The sequence below is a fragment of the Parus major genome, chromosome 2 (genome assembly GCF_001522545.3).
Source record: "Parus major isolate Abel chromosome 2, Parus_major1.1, whole genome shotgun sequence".
Classification (NCBI taxonomy): Eukaryota; Metazoa; Chordata; class Aves; order Passeriformes; family Paridae; genus Parus; species Parus major.
This window is the reverse complement of record NC_031769.1, coordinates 2,433,993-2,453,269: the sequence shown is the minus strand read 5'-3', so window position 1 is coordinate 2,453,269 and position 19,277 is coordinate 2,433,993. Positions and strand designations below refer to the sequence as shown.

The window sequence follows — 19,277 nt, the reverse complement described above, 5'->3', positions numbered from 1 at the left end:
TTTTTGTACATCTTGAGGGTGAAAAATTTAAAGAAATCCCCAAATTTTGTGCTGAATGGAAAGTGGTTCATAGGCAGCTCGCCTTGTCACCACTTAAATGTGAATTTTATGCCCTAACACCCCCTGTCCTTGTGCTTATGCGGGTAAGGATTACCCATGGTCCTTGATGCTGTGGTGATGAGGGCGCTAGAAAGGAATAAACAATTAATTAAATAAATGAGAGGCTGGTGAAGGTCAGGGATGGTCTTCTGGGGAACTGTGGATTTGAGTATATAAAAATATCCAGAGTGGCCCAACCTTCTGGTCCTTAGGGGAGGTTCAGAGCTGCAGGGAGGTTTAGAGATCTCGTTCTCCATAGCTGCTGAGAGTAAGTGCATTTTGTCGTAGTACATTGATTTAAAGCCAGCAGCAAGCACCTTTTGGGGCAGGTGTTGGTGGGGCTGTTTGGGGAAACTGAGGCACATGGCAGGGTGCAGGTGGAAATGGAGCTTGGGCTCCACCTTTCCTGCAGTGGGATTTTTGGTGGTTTGTCTGGAGAGAGGCTGCCCTGCTCCACTGAACATCAGCATCTCCTTCCACCTCCATTCCTTACTCATCCCTTCCTTCCATCCCCTGCCTTCGGGGCTCATCCCATCCCTCTCCCCGAGCATCCTCCCCATCCTCTGGCCGTCCTCTTGCCCCAGCAGCTGTTTTGGGATGGGATTTTGGCAGCATCACGTGAAAACTCTTAAAATAGAGCTGGAGGGCAGCGTCAGGGCGGGGAGGGCTGGCTGCAGGCGCCGCCGGCCCCTCGGGGTGCGGAATTCATGGCCACGCTGCTTTCTAATAATTGTTGGGGCATTTTTTTCTGCGCTGGTGACTCCAGAACCTCGTTTAGAGGTTGGCAGTGTGTGGTGGGGCCCCGCAGGTTTAGGTTTGACCCTGGTTTAGTGCATGCAGTGCATGCCCAGGGGATGGCCATGGGATGGGTGACCTGCAGCTGGCACTAAACAGAGCCGGAGGGGCAGGGTGGTGATGGTGGAAAAGAGAAAAACTCGTGATTCTTTTCTTCTTTTTTTTTTTTTTTTAAATATATATTTTTTAATACAAGAAATATCAAAAGGGATATATATTTCAAATATTTGCGTTTTCCCAGAGGAAGAGCACCGGATTTAACCCTCCCATTAATCCCCATTAATCAGGCTTCTCCTCTCCAGCGGAGCTGCAGGGACGGCAGCTGCCGGAGGGGCATTTTGGGGCGATTTGGGGTTTTTCTCGGGATCTCACCCCGGCAGGCGCCTCTTGTCTCGGCCGGGGCTCTGGCTCCGGGCAGGCTCACGAAAAGCATCTGAGAGCAATAAAGAGCAAAAGGCTCCCGCTGACAAGGCCGGGCTGAAGTCACCGGCGGGACGCGGCCAAGACACGCATTGTCCTCGCCGCTGCTGGGACTGATTAGAGCTGCCTGGCAAGGACCGGCGCTGGGTGAGGGATCAGCCCCTTTAGCCAAAAATCCTCCATCCGGAGGGCGAGGAAAAAAACACGGCTTTTGTTTTCCAGGCTGGGCCATGCCGCCCCACAGACCCATTTTCCTCTGTTTTGCACCCATTCCTCCGCGTCCCTACGCCAAGCTTGGGGTGTCCTAAATGGGGAATGAGGTGAGATGGATCCCCGGAGGAAAAACCTGAATTTAGGAGTTGTTTTTTTTTCAAGAGAGAACCTGGAAAACGGCAAACTGCTCTGCTGAATTCCTGCTGTCTCTCCAGTTTTTGATATTTATTATATCCTTAATTATTTTCTACATGTCTTGGGAGGGCTGAACCATCCAAGCTCTCATCAAAATGTTCTTGGCAGTGGCGAGAGGCTCAGAAAATGGTGGGGTGGATGGATGTTCCAGCTGGGATGCAGTATTTTGTAACAAATACATATATAAGGAATGTTCATGTATTTATATATTTATATGTTTTTGTATATAAGTAATTTAACTATATATAAGCATAAATGTGTAAAATATTGAATTTATTAAATATTTATTTATTAAATATATATAAATTATAAAAGTATATAATAATATACAAACACCCAACCCTTTTCCTACCTCTTTGCCCCACTCCAGGCTGTGGAGCCAAGAATTTGGAGCAGAACTGGTTTTTCCATGTTTTCCCTGGGTGCCAGCACTTGCTGGGGCTCTCCAGGGCTATCAAGACGATGCAAAGCTCAGATCCCAATTGGTTGGATGGGTTGGTTTTGGAGCAGAAATCCAATGAACATGAAAAAAATTTGGCAGGAAGGGGGAAGAGTTTTTTTGCTTGTTGGGAAAACAGAGAAGAAAACACCCTTTTTTATTATTTAAACATTTTTGTCTGTGTGTGCTTTTGCCTTTGGCAGGAAAAAAAAAAAAAAAAAAGACAAACAGAACATGTCTTGCTGGAATTTGTGTGTTAAAAAAAAAAAAAAAAAAAGACAAACAGAACATGTCTTGCTGGAATTTGTGTGTTGATCAAGAGCTGCCATTTGTTCCAGCAAAAAATGGGAGCTGAAAAACTCTTTTTGGAGCAGGAGGTGCAGGATAAACCTGGCAGGTTGGACCCTCTCTCTCTGCCACAGCTCTGAACCATGTCCTTGGTCACATCCTAGGAGGGTCAGGAAAGAGGGAGTTATGGGGTCTGGATCTGTCTCCACCCAGGATTTGTGTATTCAGCTAAGGAAGCAGAGGGAAAGGCTGTGTCCCACCTTCTTTTAATACAGGACACAGGATTTAGGGTGTGGGATATCCTCTGGATTTGGGATGGAGCAGACAGACTCAGCCTGGGGCTCAGGTATGACCAGGAGAACACCAGGGATGGTCTGGACCATGTGTAATAGGTGGGAGTTGGATTAAATACCCAGAAAACAGCCTGGGGAGGGTTGGCAGTCGCAGCATTTCCCAGCCTGGGGGTGCTGCTCCCTGATTTGAATTTTTCCAGGTAGTGTCTTTCCCCAGGCAATGGAAAATGAGCATTAAAAAGTGCATAAATCATCCCAATGAATCCAGCTGTGAGTGAGCTGCTGTTGTGAGCGAGAGCACGCGGCGTAATTCAGAAATATCAGAGGATATTGGGTTTTACGTAATTATCTGCAGAATCTGGAAGGTAAAAATCCCCTGATTTCCTTTAATTAGGGGGTTAAATCTCAGCAGGCGCCTAAAACTGGCTTCCTGCTTGGGGCAAATATCCACTTGTATCTGCATCTGGTTCAAGAGGTCAAGGCATCCCCTCTCCTCTGTGATATCTCTGAGTGTGGACACCTGAGCCTGGCTTTGGACCTCCTTGGTGGCCATGGTGCCTCCTACCCACCCTGAAGGGATATCAGTGGGTGCTCATGTGGCCCTGACCTGCCCTTTCACTCCTTGGTTGAGTCTCCTGGACTCAAGTTGGTGATGGAACTTCCTGGTTGGTGTCTTCAAGCTGGGTCTGGTGGTGGAGATTCTTGGTGTTCCAAAGCTGGGGCTGGTGGTGGAGCATTTTGGTTGACATGTCCCAGCTGGGGCTGGTGATGGAGTTTCTTGGCTGGTATCTCCAAGCTGGGGCTGGTGATGGAATGTTTTGGTTGGCATCTCCGAGCTGGGGCAGGCAGTAGGGTTTCTCAGGTGGCATCTCTGTCTTGAGGGTGCATGGACAGGGATGAATGACACGGCCAGAAGGGTTTTTTTGGGAGAAAGAGCCCTGAATGATTTTACTTTTTTCCTCCCTACAGCTGATAGTCGAAAAAACGACTGACTACCCTTCGGCTGAGTACTCCCTGGTGGAGGATGTAGCCCTCCACTTCACGTGTTTGATGGACAGACTGAACGAGCAGCGCCTCTTTCAGCCGGACCTGTGCGACGTGGACATCGTGCTGGTGCAGCACAAGAGCATCTTCCCGGCGCACAAGGGGGTCCTGGCAGCCTACAGCCAGTTCTTCCACTCCCTCTTCACCCAGAACAAGCAGCTGCAGCGCGTGGAGCTCTCTCTGGAGGCCCTCACCTCGCAGGGCCTCCAGCAGATCCTCAACTTCATCTACACCTCCAAGCTGCTCGTCAACTCCTGCAATGTGCAGGACGTGCTGAACGCGGCCGCCGTGCTGCAGATGAACAACATCGCGTCCTCCTGCCAGGACCTGCTGGACACCCGCTCGCTCAGCCTGGCCACCGACATGGCCCTGCCCGCCGAGGGCTGCGCCGGACCCCCGCCCTACTACTGCGAGATCAAGCAGGAGGTGGACGCCCCCCACCCCAAAATCTACGCCCGGGAGGGCAACGACCCCTTCTCAGTGCGGGTGGAGGATGGGACAGGCAGTGGGACGCTCCCGCCCGGCCCGGCCAAGCAGTACTACAAGGAGGAGAAGGATGGAGGTCCCGGCGCTGTCTGTAAGATGGAGGGTGAGGAGTCCGAGGAGGACCTGGACAGCCAGGGCTCCTACAACCGGGAGCAGATCATCGTGGAGGTGAACCTCAACAACCAGACCCTCAACGTCTCCAAGGGCACGGAGGGGAAGGCGGCCGCCAGCGAGGCGGCCATGATGGGGCGGCCGGACGGGGATGGGCGCGACACGGAGGAGGACGGGGAGGAGGAGAATGAGGAAGGGGAGGAGGAGGAGGAAGAGGAGGAGGATGCAGAGGTGGGGGAGGAGGAGGAGGAGGAGCGCAGCGAGGAGGAAGACCTGGAGGAGACAACAGAAGAGGAGGACGATGATGATGAAGATGCCTCAGAGATGAAAAGGGAAAAGAGTGGACAGCCCCGCAGGGGCAGCCGGGCATCCAAAGCCACTAAACCTGCCATGGCAACCAGGTCCCAGGAGATGGCCAAGGTGGAAGAGGAAGAGGAAGAGGAGGAAGAAGAAGGCCAGAGGGGAAGGAAGAGAAAGAAAGAACAAGATGGCTTGGGCCAGAAGGTGAAGCTGGAGGAGAAGCAGCATTATCCGTGCAAGAAGTGTCCCCGGATCTTCAACAACCGCTGGTACCTGGAGAAGCACATGAACGTCACGCACAGCCGGATGCAGATCTGCGACAAGTGCGGGAAGCGCTTCCTGCTGGAGAGCGAGCTCCTGCTGCACCACCAGACCGACTGTGAGAAGAACATCCAGGTGAGCATGGATCCATCCAGGGCATGGATCCCACCAGGGTGAACATCCCACCAAGGGGGAAATACCTTACCCCGGGGTGGAGCATCCCACTAGAGATGGATGTCCCACCAAGGGGGAAATACCCCACCAAAGTGGATGGATGTCCCATCGAGGTGAGGACGTCCCACCAAAGGAGGAGCATCCCACCACTGTGGGACATCTCAGTGAGGACACCATGGAGGTCATCCCATCCAGCTGCACCATGGGATGGGCTTGTGCTCAGAAAATATTGATGTTGCAGTTGGCACATGGCAGTTGGGAGGGAACCTTCCTTCACTCATGACTTGTATTGAAACTCAGGAGGGTCCCGCAGTGGCCTGGAATCAGGATTTGTGCCAGGGAGGTTGTGACTTCCCTTTGACTGGCTGGGTGGAAACACAGAGTTAATTTTTGAGGAGTAATTTTTCTTTTGAGTTTATTCAGTTAATCTGGATAAAACACTCTGAGCCCCTGATGGAGACACACTCCAGCGTTCCCACCCAGGCTGAACCCATTTTAGCTTAATTTGAAGATTTGCTGACAGGAGTTAAAATGGTTTGAATCTGCCTTTTGTGCTTTTTTTGCGTGTATTAGCAAATTTGTGAGTGCATTTGACGTCCGTGCACGGCTCGGGCTTGATGTGGCCTTCCCCTGTTCTAATGAGATCCTGTGTTGGCAAACTGACTTTGTTAAATCAGTGCAGGTTTGGGGGGATAGGGAGGCACCCAATCAGAGCAGCAAACACGTGTGTTCCTGAAGATCCCTCCAAATTCCCATCTCTCATTCCCAATGAGCTGTTTCACAGGATGCTGCTGCTAATAATTACAAATATGCCAATTTATGGGGAGCTTCTCCCATCACCCTTCCCTCCAGCAACCAGATTTTGAATGATCTCACAGCTCTCCTTGATGAAGATAACACAACCCAAGTGCTATTTGGGTCCTTCACTGGTGGCATCCCAAACAAAATAGGGAATGAGGCAGATCTTGGAAAGCAGGGAACATGGAATCAGGAATAGTCTTGGCTCATAGGTGAAGGAAGCAGTCACTGACCCTTTGGTGCATCTTCCTAACAAATTCACAGTGCAGAAGTTGCTTTTTTGGGATGCTTTTTCCTAGAATGGATGAGTGTAGCTCAATACCTGCATGGTGGTAGCTATTTCAGAACCCAACATAAAATGTAGGCAGATAAAAAGGACTTTTACCAGAATGTTTATTTAGCTTCATCTGCTTTCCAGGTGGATAACATGGGGCTGTCTCCTCCTTGTTTTTTATTTTGCCTCTTCCTTTTTAGACCTTTTCCAGATAATTTTGGAATAGGATGAACCACAACTGCCTGTGTAGTGACCTCCTTCTGTGGAGAAAGGGATCATTGTCTCCCACGTAATTGAGCATTTTTAATTTTACAAATAGCCAAATCCACTCCACTTGCTCTGATAATATTTAATAACTATAGCAACATCCCATGGAATTATGTCTGGATGGAAAAGGAATTTTTTTTGTCATTCTACTTATAATAGCTTTTATTTCTTGTGTTTTAATCAGATCCATGGAGGGACTATCCATCTTTTCCTGGTTTGGTCTGCTGCTTTGTTTTCCTGTTTTTTTCCCAAATTTCATCCATAAAGCTTTAGGATTTAAGCACCATCCTGCTCCCTGTGTTTGTTCCCCATCTCCATAATGTGCACCCTACCTCTACCACCTGAAAAGTGATTCATCCTTTGCTTCATTGAGTTGTCCCTCAAAGTCTTTTTTTTTGGCCAGCTTCAGTATGATTTTCCCTTTTAACCTGCAAAAATTTATATCCTCATTTTCCCCCCCTCATTTGGACATTACTTCCATATTTTTGAGTGATGATTTGTTGCAGTAAATGAGGACACAGAGCTCAGCCCTTCAGGGTGTTTGGTCCCAGCCCTGGGGGTTTTTCTATCTCTGCTGCTTTCCCTTTCCCTTTCATTTTGAAATTCCCCTGCCTCTTTAATTTTAAGTGGAGAAAATGGATATTGATGTGTGTTTGATATCAGGCTCTAATCCTGAATTTGCTCTGAAATATCCCTTAAAATGAAGATAAAGCTGTTCTGGTCCATGGAATATTTGGGAATAGCAGGACTTGGAGGACTACTCATGTTGACATTTGAGCATGGCAAGATGAAGATGATGACAGTTGGGAATGGCTCTGTGACCATAATTTTTCCTTTGGGACACCTAAATATAAATATATACAGAAAATATAACACAGCATAATGGTGTGTTTTCCACGGTATCACAGCAAAATTTTGTTGAAGCCCATCAAGGAGCATCTGTTCCTCTGGGAAGGAGGAGAAGTGGAGGAATCCCTCCCCAGGTTCACCAGTACAATTCAGCTACGTTGCTGCAAGATGCCTTCAAGGCGTGAATTATTTTCTCAACAAATCTGCAAGGAGAGAAGGGATGGTTTTATCCCTGTTGACAGGGATAATAAGAGGAATGTGAGCCATGGAAAGGTAAAGGGGAAGGAGTTGACCCTTGGCTCCTGGCATGGTTTCCTTTGTGGACATCTCTCTCCTGCGTTTTCCTGAGCACTGAACTGTCTCCTGTGCCTCCAAGAGGTCTCACACGGAAGTTGGAGCTTTTCCTGGGAACTTCCAGAGGAACAATGAATTTGTTGGAGCTGAAGTGATTCTCTACCTTAGCTTTTTGGGGAAGACTTTGCACGTCCAATTGTTCTGCTCGTGCTGATGGACTGGTGGTTTGGGTCCATTTTGGTCCTTTTGGATATCATGGAGTCATAGGTCTGTTTGGAAAACCAATTTAGTGGTGAAGTATCCATAATATCTGCTGAAGACTGAAGTTGTACTGCCCTGGCTTGGGATTCTCCTTATTTTTATGTTTTTTTGCAAATTTCCAATGTACAGAGGTTTGGGATTATTTTATTTAACATCTTCACTTAGGAATAAATTCCCAGTTGGGAATAGGGCATGAGCTGTCGCTTATCCAAGTCCTGATACCACCATTGATGGAGATTCCACATCCTTCCCTGGAAGGTCATTGTCCCTTGCTCATCCCATGGATAGAAATATGAAGTTTGGAGGTTTTGAAGTGACAAGGTCTGTATCAGACTTGCTGGTTGTTATGATTTTTGATATCTGCTGTAGCTTTCACAGTGATGCTCCCTTTCCATGGATGAAGCCACTTCCCCTGCTTCCCTGACCATCTCCTGTGTCCTTGCAGTGCGTGACATGTGGGAAGGGGTTCAAGAAGCTCTGGTCTCTCCACGAGCACAACAAGATCGTCCATGGCTATGCAGAGAAGAAGTTCTCCTGCGAGATCTGCGAGAAGAAGTTCTACACCATGGCCCACGTGCGCAAACACATGGTTGGTGAGTGTGGGAGGCACCACGGGGAGATCTTGTTGGGGGTGTTAGTCCACCAGTTTGACAATGAAAGGTGTTTTCTGTTGCTGCCATGCTGGGTGCTCAGGGCTGGGCTTCCTCACATCCCCATCTTGAAATTTGGCCTGATATTCAGTGCTGAATGTCTGCTCAGTGCTGGGTTTGGACTCGGTGCTGGGAATCCCATTTATTTTATTGATCAGAAGTGATCAGAGGAAGGTTTGAAGTGTAACCAGTGTAAAAGGACCGGACCACACCAGTGCTGGGCTTTGAAAAGCAAACTCAATGCGACAATGGTGGTTGGGTCCCTGGGCCTTGGAGCCACCAAAGAGATCCAGAAGAACGGGGGTTTGGAAGGGAAATGCTTGAAATGTTGATGCCATATATCTTCCAGAGATACTTTGGGTTTACTGGGGCTGGGCACTGGGAGCCACAGCTCCCAGGGTGTGGGAGATGGATGGTGGAGGTGTGTGGAGGCTCCTGACCTGCCCCTGTCCCCACCAGCACACACCAAGGACATGCCCTTCACCTGCGAGACCTGCGGGAAGTCCTTCAAGCGCAGCATGTCCCTCAAGGTGCACTCGCTCCAGCACTCCGGGGAAAAGCCCTTCAAGTGCGAGGTAAGGTCCTGGCTGTCCCCCTGGCTGTCAGCCTCTCAGACAAGGGCAAAAACACTGATCTGGGGAAAGATCTTCCACTCCCTGGGACTTCCACTGTGCTTTGTGCCGGTGCAGCTGTAGGGATGATCCCATGCTTTTCCAAACTTTGCATCACCTCCTGGTTTGAGGGCCCCACCAACTTTATGATGAACTTATCCAATGCCAGGAACTGTACCCCAATGCCTGAACTTTGCACCCACCCCAAGCCCATCCAGCCTGCAAACCTGGCTGGGCGTGTCCCAAAAAGCTTGTTGTGGGGGGTTTCCTGGAGGGAGAAAAAGGGATTTCTTCACTGCTGGTGATTTGAGGGGAATGTGGGGGTATTTTGGGTGCTCATCAACAACTCCTTGCCCCTGCAGAACTGCAACGAGCGCTTCCAGTACAAGTACCAGCTGCGCTCCCACATGAGCATCCACATCGGCCACAAGCAGTTCATGTGCCAGTGGTGTGGCAAGGACTTCAACATGAAGCAGTACTTTGATGAGCACATGAAGACACACACAGGTGAGACTCCCCCTTGCCTGGTCCCAGATCCCAGCAGTCAGGCTCTCCCTGGAAGGAGTGATAGGATGGGGGTAACATCTCTGGGTGGGTGGCAGGATAGGGTTTTTGAGGGCACTGGTAAGGCTCCAATGAATTCATTTGAGACTTTTGGAAGGGCTTAAAATAATCTCTGAGCTGGACACACAGGAGAAATACCAGCAAGAGGTCAAAACAACACAAAGGTTTGCTGGCAAACCTTGAGAAAAATCAGGGAACTTTGGCAAAAGACTTAGTACAGCATTCAACCAACATAAAACACTTCTCACAGCATTAACTTGGCCCATTCAGTTTAGCAAACTATAAACACATTTGATGTTAAGGTACTCAAAATATTCCAAGGAGAGGGAATTAGAAGAAGAAGAAGAAAGAAAGAAAGACAGAAAAGATATAGAAAAGTACATATATAGCTACCTACTCCTGGGTTGAGACAGAACTTCCAAGACAAAGGTAAGGTCTAGATGAACCTACATGATGGCCTGGTGTTTGGCTTTAAATACCCCTTGGTCCTCAAAGGCCTTTCTCTCACTTGGGACTTGTGGTCTTTTGGCCGCTCAGGAGGTGGATTAGGGGAGAGTGGAGCACTGCCTCCCCGTGTGCCGTGATTGACAGACACTGCCAGGCTGGGATACAGGCTCTAGGGCTGAGATGTGGGGCTGTTCACTGCCTCACGAGGGCAAGGCACACACACGCATCCCCAAACGTCTCGAGACATCAGATCTTTCCAGTCTCTGACACCCAGCCTAACCAGCAGCTTCTCACCCCTCTTCTCCTGCCCTCAGGGGAGAAGCCCTACATCTGTGAGATCTGTGGGAAGAGCTTCACCAGCCGCCCCAACATGAAGCGGCACCGCCGGACCCACACCGGGGAGAAGCCGTACCCCTGCGACGTCTGCGGCCAGCGCTTCCGCTTCTCCAACATGCTCAAAGCCCACAAGGAGAAATGTTTCCGCGTCAGCAACCCCTTGGCTTCGGACACGGCCATCCCCCAGCCCGCCACCAGCCCGGCTCCGCTGCCTCCCGGCCCCGGCGTCTCCCCCCTGCCCCTGCCGCTGCTCCATCCTCTTCCACAGACCCTCCCTCCTCCTCCTCACCTACCACCACCCCCTCCCCTGTTTCCCGCGGGGAGGATAAATTCAAACAACAATTAGGTGCCCCTCACCCTGGCCATGCGCCTGCACGGACTGCTCTGCCCTTCGGGAACGCCTTTCCCCCGGGGAGCCAAGGCTTTGCTTGCTCTCTACCCCCCTTCCTCCTCATTTTGGGGTTGTTTTGGGTTTTTAATCCTTTTTCTCACTCGTCATTCTCCGCAGAGAGGGGGAGCAGGAGGAAGCCCCCCCAAGCTCCTTGTGTGTTGGGTGTTGGGGGGAAACCACCGTCTGTCCATAAGGGTGTAGGTAAAAGGTGTCACTCTCCATTTCATCTTCCCACACGCCGGTTTCATCTTCCTGCTGGGATGTTGGTGAGGCTGGGAAGAGCAGGATCCGGCCTTGAGCTTGCTGGCCGGTGCATCAATATTTCTAAGCTGAATTCTAGTTAGTGGTGCTTGAATCCCTGTACTGTAAAGCTGGTCTTTCAAGTCAGGCTCTTCACCCACAGGGTTGGGAGGTGGGCACACCAGAGGAGCCTGCCACTGCCAGCCCCAGTGGCCTGTGGCGAGCGAGCAGATGTCCTCATTGGAAAGCCATTAGCATGCTCTCGTTAGCAGCCCTTGACACGTCTTCCTTCCCCACAACAGGTTTTCCTCCTCCACAGGCAAAAGCACAAACACCCACCTTGCATCTCGGGGCATCGACAGCTCACTGTCTGTTCAGTTTTGGGGTGCCCTAAGGGAGCTGGGTTATGCTGTGACCTTTCTGCTAATCCCAGCAGGAGCTGGGCTCCTGGGGATGCTCTGGAGTCAGGGAGCTGTGCCTGGGAGAGCTCAGATACCTTTGGGACTGGCAGGAGGGTAGCCTGGGACAGAGGAGCAGGACGCTTCTGTTTCTCAGCAGAATCGGCCCAGAATAGTGCCTTAACAATCCGAATAAACCCCTGAGGGACGGGTGAGCTCCAGCTTGGTCCTGCTGCAAGGTTCACAGCTAGAGCAAGACTGTGTTCAGCCTGGGGATGATGATGTCCCAATCTCCAGTTTGTTGCCTGCATTTGCTCTCCCAAGCTTCACTTCTCCTTGTGGTGCTGGCATCTGTTGCCCTGTCCTGGTCTGGGGGGACCAGAGGGGACCAGCGAGGGCTGTGGTTGTTTTGGCGATGCCCTGTGGTGTTGCTTAGTGCTTGTTGAAGATGTTGAAGTTGAGCTGGTCTTTGTTTTCACTCAGAAATGATATGGCTGGCTTCATGCTGAGGAGGAGAAGAGGAAGGCTTTGCAACCTTTCTGTTGGGCACTTAGGTCTCTCGCTGCTGTGCTCTTCCCCAGGGTGCCATGCATCGTCCTGACCATGGCTGTGTGCTCCCTGCCTGGGGAAGTGTCCCCTTTGGAGTCAGAGAGCACCCAGCATGGGCAGAGAAGGGCTGCCAAGAGGTGGAGGATGTTCCAGTTGATCCTGTGCTTCTAAAGGCAGTGTTGAGGTCACCTGTGGGTCATTCATGGAGGAGGTGGTGGAAGCACTGTTGGTAGGTAAGAAGGAAAGAGGTCACTGAGTGGGCTGCTGGAGCCTTTTCTCATATGCAGCTTGTGCTGGGTGACAGCAGAGTGCTGGGGACAGAGATCCACATCTGGGTCTGTGAAAAGTCTTGGTGTTTCATCTCCTGGACCAAATCAGCAAAGCACTTGGGCAGTGTTGAGGCTGTCCCTGCAGAGATGGGTGGGTTCAGCCACATGCTCAGGGACTTTGCTGACTGGGGACAGGACTGGGGAGCATCTGCTGTTCTCCTGAGTGCTCTTTGAGGTGACTGGTGTGACCTCTTGCCAACAGGGGCCCCAGTGGTGCCTGGCATCTTGGGAAAGCTGACTGATGTCAGCATTTTGGAGCCACAAAATCCTTTTCATCTTCATGTTGGCTGGGATCCTGTGGATGCCCAGCACGGCTCTCAGTACTGGTGAGCTCACCCCCATCTCCATCTGCTCTGAGAACGAGGAGGTTGCTGTGGCAGAGCTGCCTCACCATATTGACCTTCTCAGGTGGTTCCAAAGGCTTCTCTGTAGTCCCACTCCATGACCCTGGGGCTGATTGGAGTAGTGCAAAGCCTTCTCAAACACACCTGTGGGGGATGAAGGCTCTTGGGGCCATTGGCTGTCTGAAAGGACCACGACCCATACTGGAAGATATTTGCTTTAGAGAAGCATTCATTGAAACCCGTGGAGGTGTTGGAGTGGTGAATGCTGTCTCCTCCTCTGCTGCCTCCCAGATCCCATCCCCTTGGGCTTCCTTGTGCTTCTCTCCCCTCACACTCAGCCTTGAGACAGGATGGGAGCTCTGTGCCCCAAGGAGGGCTCACCTTGCGTTTTTGGTCTTCTGTGATGAAGTCCATCAGCTGACAAATTTTCCCCCATGTAAACACCCACGCCAACATTGTGCTCCCTTTATTCCACTCACCTGGAGGTGGTTTCCCTGTTCCTGTCGCGGTTCATCCTCTCCCAGTGAGGACCTGCCCCCCCTGGACATCTCTGTGAGATGAGAGCACTTCCTTGAGGCTGGAAGCCCAGCGGAAAACCCAGTGACTGATCCCAGCTGCGTCTGATCCCCTTTGAGAGCCTGCTTGTGGAGCCACTTGGAGATGTTGAGATGTGACCATGCACACAGCACTTTGGAGAACCAGATCCCTGCTGCTCCTTCCCCTCTCCAAGGCCTGGGTAGTTCCCAGGAGTCCTACAAGGCCTCTGAGCCCTTTTGTCTACACCCTGACTCAGCCCCAGTGTGTCTTCATGTCTGGTTTTCATTTGCATACTAAGAGCTCAGACGAGTCGCTCCCACAGTGCCTCGTCCATCCTGGATCCGTCCCGGCCGGCACTGTTGCACCCCTTGGGGTTAGACAGGGCAGGAGAGTTGGGTCCGTTGTTTTCAAGCTTTTTATGTTTTATTTTAATTTTTTTTAATTTTTTTTTTTTTTTAAACTCTTGCACCTTAATCTCTCACATCCCTTCTTTGACAGACCGCGAGGGTGGAGAGGGGCTTGATTTCCATTACGCAGTTCCTGAATACGCCGTAACGCAACGTTCAGCTGACAGCTCTTCCCACTCACCTAAACCCCAGACCTATCTGGGTTGGAATTTTTTTCCCCCCACGCTCCACCCTTCATTTGAACTTTGGGGAGGGAGGGAATCATGTGGGGAGGGTCATTTTTTGGTTTCTATATCCCAGGAGCCTGGTAGCACAGACCAGTTTGCCTCACGTATCCATGAGGCACAGCTGGCCCTTTGGACCACAGCCATAACCCTGGCGCGGTGGGAAGGTGATGGATAGATGGATGGATGGATGGATGGACAGGTGGGAACGGCTGTGACAGTGCAATAGAGACGAGCATCCGCTGCTAGACAACTCCTCTGAGGTGACTCTTGGTTTGCCTGAAGTCAGGAGGGAAGGACAGACGGACAGATGCCCTTTGTTCACACGGACGGCGAGAGCTTCCCCACACGCAGCCCTGCCCAGAGACACGGAACCACGACGGGAGTTGGGTTGAACTTACAAAGGAAGAAAATAATAATTTTTAAAAAAGGAGAAAAAAACCAATAGGAATAAGAACAACCTCTGTAGCATGGAACTCGAAGGAAATGAATGAAACCCCAAGCACTTGCCTCAAAACTAGTTTCTCATGCCTGGTGTTTGGCTCTGTATTATTTTACGGCATTCAGTATCGGTTGCCCAAACATGCCAAGAGTGTATTGGTGGCTCTACAAGTGTGAACAAACTAAATGAAGCACTTTATTCTGTATAGATTAAGGGAAGGCGGGGAGGGGAAGCTTGGATGCTTTTCGGAAGCGTCTTAAGTAATGTTCTAGGAAATGTATTATTATTATAATTACTTTTTTTTTTATGACCATGTGTAATCAATATATGTTTATCTTTAACTCCAAGTACAGCAGTTACTCTCTTTGGGATGGTGTGAGGAGGGGGAGGCTGAGATGGTTGGATTAGTCCATCCCCGTGGGGCCAACTGAGGCAAGTCATTGTCTACCGCAGGAAGGGGCAAGTCTTGCTTCATCGATGGTTCCGTTGGCCAATGTCCAGGAGGTCCCAAGAGGTTCCTCAAAGCCACCTCCCAGGGTACAACTCCCAGTCAGACATCCCCATCCCGAGCCATCTTCTGCCTGGGGGTGCTGGGGCTGCTCTCTGCACTGCCCACGAGCACGACGAGTCACGGTAGGGAGGCTGGTTTGGGTTGTCCCTCGAGGCCAGGTCCTTGGCCATGCTTTGAAATCTGCTTTTGGCCTCTCACCAAGGCACGCTGGGGCTCACTGAGCTCTGAAATTGGTGAGAGGTCAGAACTGGGCCTTTCCACTGCGTTCTCCCAGTCTGGAAGTGTTATGACTGTTACCAAAGAGGTTGCAAGTGGAAGGACTGAATCAATAAACGATTTGTCTTTTATAAAAGAAAACCAAAAGCTCCACCACTTTCTTTGTTACCTTAATTTTGCTTTATCTTTCTCTTCCCCCTTTATATTTTTTTTCTTTTCTTTTAAAAGGGTTTTTTCATGCAACTGTGTGAGCAGTCAGAGACGGGGAGGATGAGTTTCCTATGGAATGTTGACTGCTGCCACCGCTTCGCATGTATAGGCTCTGTGTTGGGTTTGGTGGGAGGTGTGTGCGTGTGTGTGTGAGACAACTTGACTGTTGTGGGGCCAACAAAAACAGAGCTTTCCAGGGAAGGGTGATGAGTGGATAGAAGAAGGAATTCGGTTTTACAGCCCTTGGGTAAGGACTGAGCATCTGGTTCTGCTGGCTACATCAGGTCAGTATGAACTCTGAGTAGGGGCTCTCTGAACTCCTCTATTGGCAGTGGAGAAGCCAATGAGCACATCCCAAAGCACCCAGTGCCCTAATTAATTTGAAACGGAGCAGGGGGAACCTCCTCAACAATATCAGCATGGATATTGGGAAGATAATGGAAGAAGAGACAGCTTTCCCTCAGCCTTTGGATGTAGTCTTTGCCACTGTCATTATCTGTAGGGGGACCTGTGTCACTGCAGATGTTGCATTTGAGCCAGGAAAACACCAGGCAGCAGTGAGGAGTGATGTCTCTCTGAGCGTTCCTGGTGGCATTTCTTACCTGTGATGGCCTCTAAACTGACACAGCCTCTTGGAAATGTGGAGGAACATCCCCAGGCCACACCTTCACTTGGTTATGTCCAACTTTTCCTCCTTCCTCGGACCAGCATGTGCTGAGATTTTCCTCTCGTTGCTCAGGGAGTGGGATATTTCAAGTTCTTCTGGGTCTTGTTCTACAACAGCTATTTTTCCTTTTATAGTTTCCTGCCCTGTGCCAGTGCTGGCATCTCCACAGCTTTATAATGGATCTGAACCACACATGAGCACCAAACTCCTGTTTATTTTAAACACCTTGAGCCTTTATCAGGGACCATATCACAACAACTCATGGAAGGTCAGCAGCATTCTCCTGCTGGCTTCAAAAACTCAGAATTCCTCCAGGAGAGCCAAGAAATGTGGCAGGAGGTGAATTGGGGTTTAAACCTCTATTAGGATCATCAACAGCTTTCCAGCCTGCCTTCAGCAAGAAGAGCTGAAGCAAAGGTCACGGAATCACAGAGCAATTTAAGGCTGGAAAATACTTCCAAGATCATTGAGTCAACCTTTGACCAATCACCACCTTGTCAACCAGACCAGAGCATTGAGTGCATCTTCCAGGGATGGCGCTGCTGGAGGCAGGAGGTGGTATCCTGACACTGCAATAAATGACTTTAAAAAAGGTTATTCTATGCAGGGATTATTATTATTATTTTTTAATTTTTTCTTACTTTTTTCTTAATTTTTTCTTTTTTTTTTCTGACAGAAGCTATTTGGAAGATTCATCTTTAATTAGCTTGGGAATTGTCCACATGAATTTCTGCAGAGCTAGGCAGAAGGTGTTTATTTCTTTTCCATGCATTTTTCACACCTATGATTGTTTCAATGATTTTTTTCCCCTTTTTCTTTTTCTTTTTTAAGCTACTTTGTGACAGCCAGTCACCTTGGATTTCTTTTTCTTCTGAAATATTTCATTACCGTTCTGATGTGATTGTCCTTTAAGGAGCTTATCCTCTAACTTCCTAAATCCTTCAAATGAAACCAGGACAAGACTCTGGTTCCCTTGAATTCTTTTTCTTGAAATCTTTTTCCTTCCAAACATGTTTTCTCCACAACTGCATTTTGATCTAGATGAATCACCCAGGTATGATTTGTGATACCAGAATTTTCATACCATTTGAGGCAATTATTTTGCGAGATTTGCGAGATTTTGTGAGAAAACAATTTTTTAAATTGTTATTGATCATCACCCCTTTTAATGGTGCTAAGACATCACAGAATCATAGAATTGCTAAGGCTGAAAAAGACCTTTAATCTCATCATGTCCAGCCACCAACCCAGCACCACCACCATGTTCATCATTAAACCATATTCCTAAGTGTCGCATCCACATGTTTTTTGAACATTTCCAGGGATGGGGAGTCCATCACTACCTCTTCCACTGCTTTACAATCATTTCTGTGAAAAAACTCATTCTAATATTCAATCTAAACCTCCCCTGGAACAATTTGAGGCTGTTTCCTCTCACCCTGTCAGTGTAGGCACCCTTCTTCCTTCTAGTCCTGGGTAAACTCCTAGTTGTGGTATCCATGGGAAAGAGCTGGAAGGACACAGATCCTAAAATTTCAGCTCCCAAATGGGGGAAAATAACAAGAAAAGATGGGGCTCTCCATGGGGTTGTTTTGCTGCATGTGTCCATCACAACTTGTGCTCAGTCCTTGTCTTTGGTTGCTGTGAAGGATCAGTTTCAGCTCTCTCAATGTGCAAACACAAGGGATTTCTTTTGGAATAGTCACATTTATTTTTAAGTAAAGCACTGGTCAGATGGTGTGGGCATCAGGAGATTTTTGCACTAACAGATCTTTTTTTCTGCTGCCAGTCCAGTCGTGTCTCTATCAAGACTTCATTATTGACAGCTTTAAAATAAATATGCATTTTTCCTCAGTCAGAAATTCTCTTTGAGACAAACACATCTGAGGTCTTAGCAAAGTAAAATACTCTTAAAAAAAAAAAAAAAAGAAAGTCTGAACATTAAAAATAAGAGAAACAGCAAAAAATATAAAACCTTTCCCTAAAAACAGAATTTGTCCATCCATAGGTGAGGACATTGTGATCTGTGATTGAGGATGAGGAGCCCAAAAGGCTGGAGATGACCACACATGGCATCCCCTGTCCATCTCTTCCCCCTTTCCCACCCTAAAACTTCCATGACTCCTCCCTTCCTGAGACAGCTCCCAGTCTCTCATCACTCCAAAGCCAAGGTGGAGGTGAAGAACTAAGATTATTTGCTTTTAATTCCAACTTCCAAAGTGCTTCTGCAGCTCACGTGATCTTTAACTGTCTCATCCCAACAACACTCTTCACTCAGGAACTCATCAAATACTATCAGATCTCTCCTGTACCAGTTGACTTTAACCCTTCCTTCTCCTCTTCAAGGAACACTCTGCTGACAGACACCTCAGGCTGGAAAATGCTTTTTAGATATCTTTCCCTGGGGAATGTCATCTTAGCCCCCACTTTCTGCATCTGCTGTTTTGTTGGAGAGGTCCAAAGCAGTTGAAAAGATGGGGAAAAACATGGAGAAAGAAGTCAAAAAATGTATGATCTATTTGTCCTGTCTCCTGAGACAGGAATAACTAATTTTTCTGTGCTTCTCAGCCTTGCCCAGCTCCTTACAGATCCCCTCTGTAATTACCTTGTGAGCACCTTCAAGTTCCCAGAATTTTCCCAGATACTCTCCCCTCTTCCCCACTTATCCAAAAAAGAACTAATCACAGATGCAATGTCCTGGGCAGAGTCCAGATGCCATATCCCTGATAAGCATCTCCCCCATCCCTCCTTGCCCCAGCACCCCGTGGAAAGAAGAACAATCACGCCTGACTACATCTTCGTTAGGCGCAGAACGTTGAGGCGCACGGGAAGGAACGTGGCACCGGAGGCGTACTGGATCTCCCGGAGGACCCCTTCCCACTTCTTCTGCTCCTCATCATACCTGGGGAGAGGCAGGCAGACATTTAATGGTGAGGAAATATCTCCTTTCCCTCTCCACAGCTGGTCTCTGTAGTGGTGGGAGCCCTGGTGCGTGGTGTGACATCCCACAGGAGTTATTTGGCCACGAGAATCCGTTTGGGGACTTTCAGCCCTGACGTGCTCTGGTTTGGGGGATGTGGATATCAGCACGTGGTCTTGCAGGGGTGGGAATATTTTCCTTCTGGGAATTGGGCACTGATGGCACCAAGGTGGAACATCCACAGTGAAGGACAAGAGGATCCTGCTGAGGGTGCCAGAGCACCGATGTGAGGGACAGGAGTAGCCAACGCTGCATTAGCAGCTGTCACTAAATGCTTTCTGCCCACTCCTCTTGCATGTAAGACTATCTGCTTCCCAGCCCAGACTATCTGCTTCCCAGCCCAGACTATCTGCTTCCCAGCCC

At 49.2% G+C, this 19,277-nt stretch overlaps 2 protein-coding genes across 3 annotated transcripts in view; one reads left to right on the top strand and one right to left on the bottom strand.

Annotated features, from left to right (window-relative positions):
* ZBTB47 (zinc finger and BTB domain containing 47) overlaps window positions 1-15,193 on the top strand; it is a 21,567-nt gene extending 6,374 nt beyond the window's left edge. For both annotated transcript variants that reach the window (XM_015619918.2, XM_015619919.3), the window contains exons 2-6: window positions 3,712-5,079; window positions 8,307-8,454; window positions 8,971-9,086; window positions 9,485-9,629; window positions 10,448-15,193. In XM_015619918.2, coding sequence (XP_015475404.1) covers window positions 3,712-5,079; window positions 8,307-8,454; window positions 8,971-9,086; window positions 9,485-9,629; window positions 10,448-10,815 — 2,145 coding nt within the window. In that variant the 3' untranslated portion in view covers window positions 10,816-15,193. The remainder of the gene's footprint in view (window positions 1-3,711; window positions 5,080-8,306; window positions 8,455-8,970; window positions 9,087-9,484; window positions 9,630-10,447) is intronic.
* Window positions 15,194-16,766: 1,573 nt separating this feature from the next.
* The window catches only part of KLHL40 (kelch like family member 40), a 12,579-nt gene continuing 10,068 nt past the window's right edge, over window positions 16,767-19,277 (bottom strand). Inside the window, exon 6 of the mRNA XM_015649755.3 lies at window positions 16,767-18,836. Coding sequence (XP_015505241.1) covers window positions 18,725-18,836 — 112 coding nt within the window. The 3' untranslated portion in view covers window positions 16,767-18,724. The remainder of the gene's footprint in view (window positions 18,837-19,277) is intronic.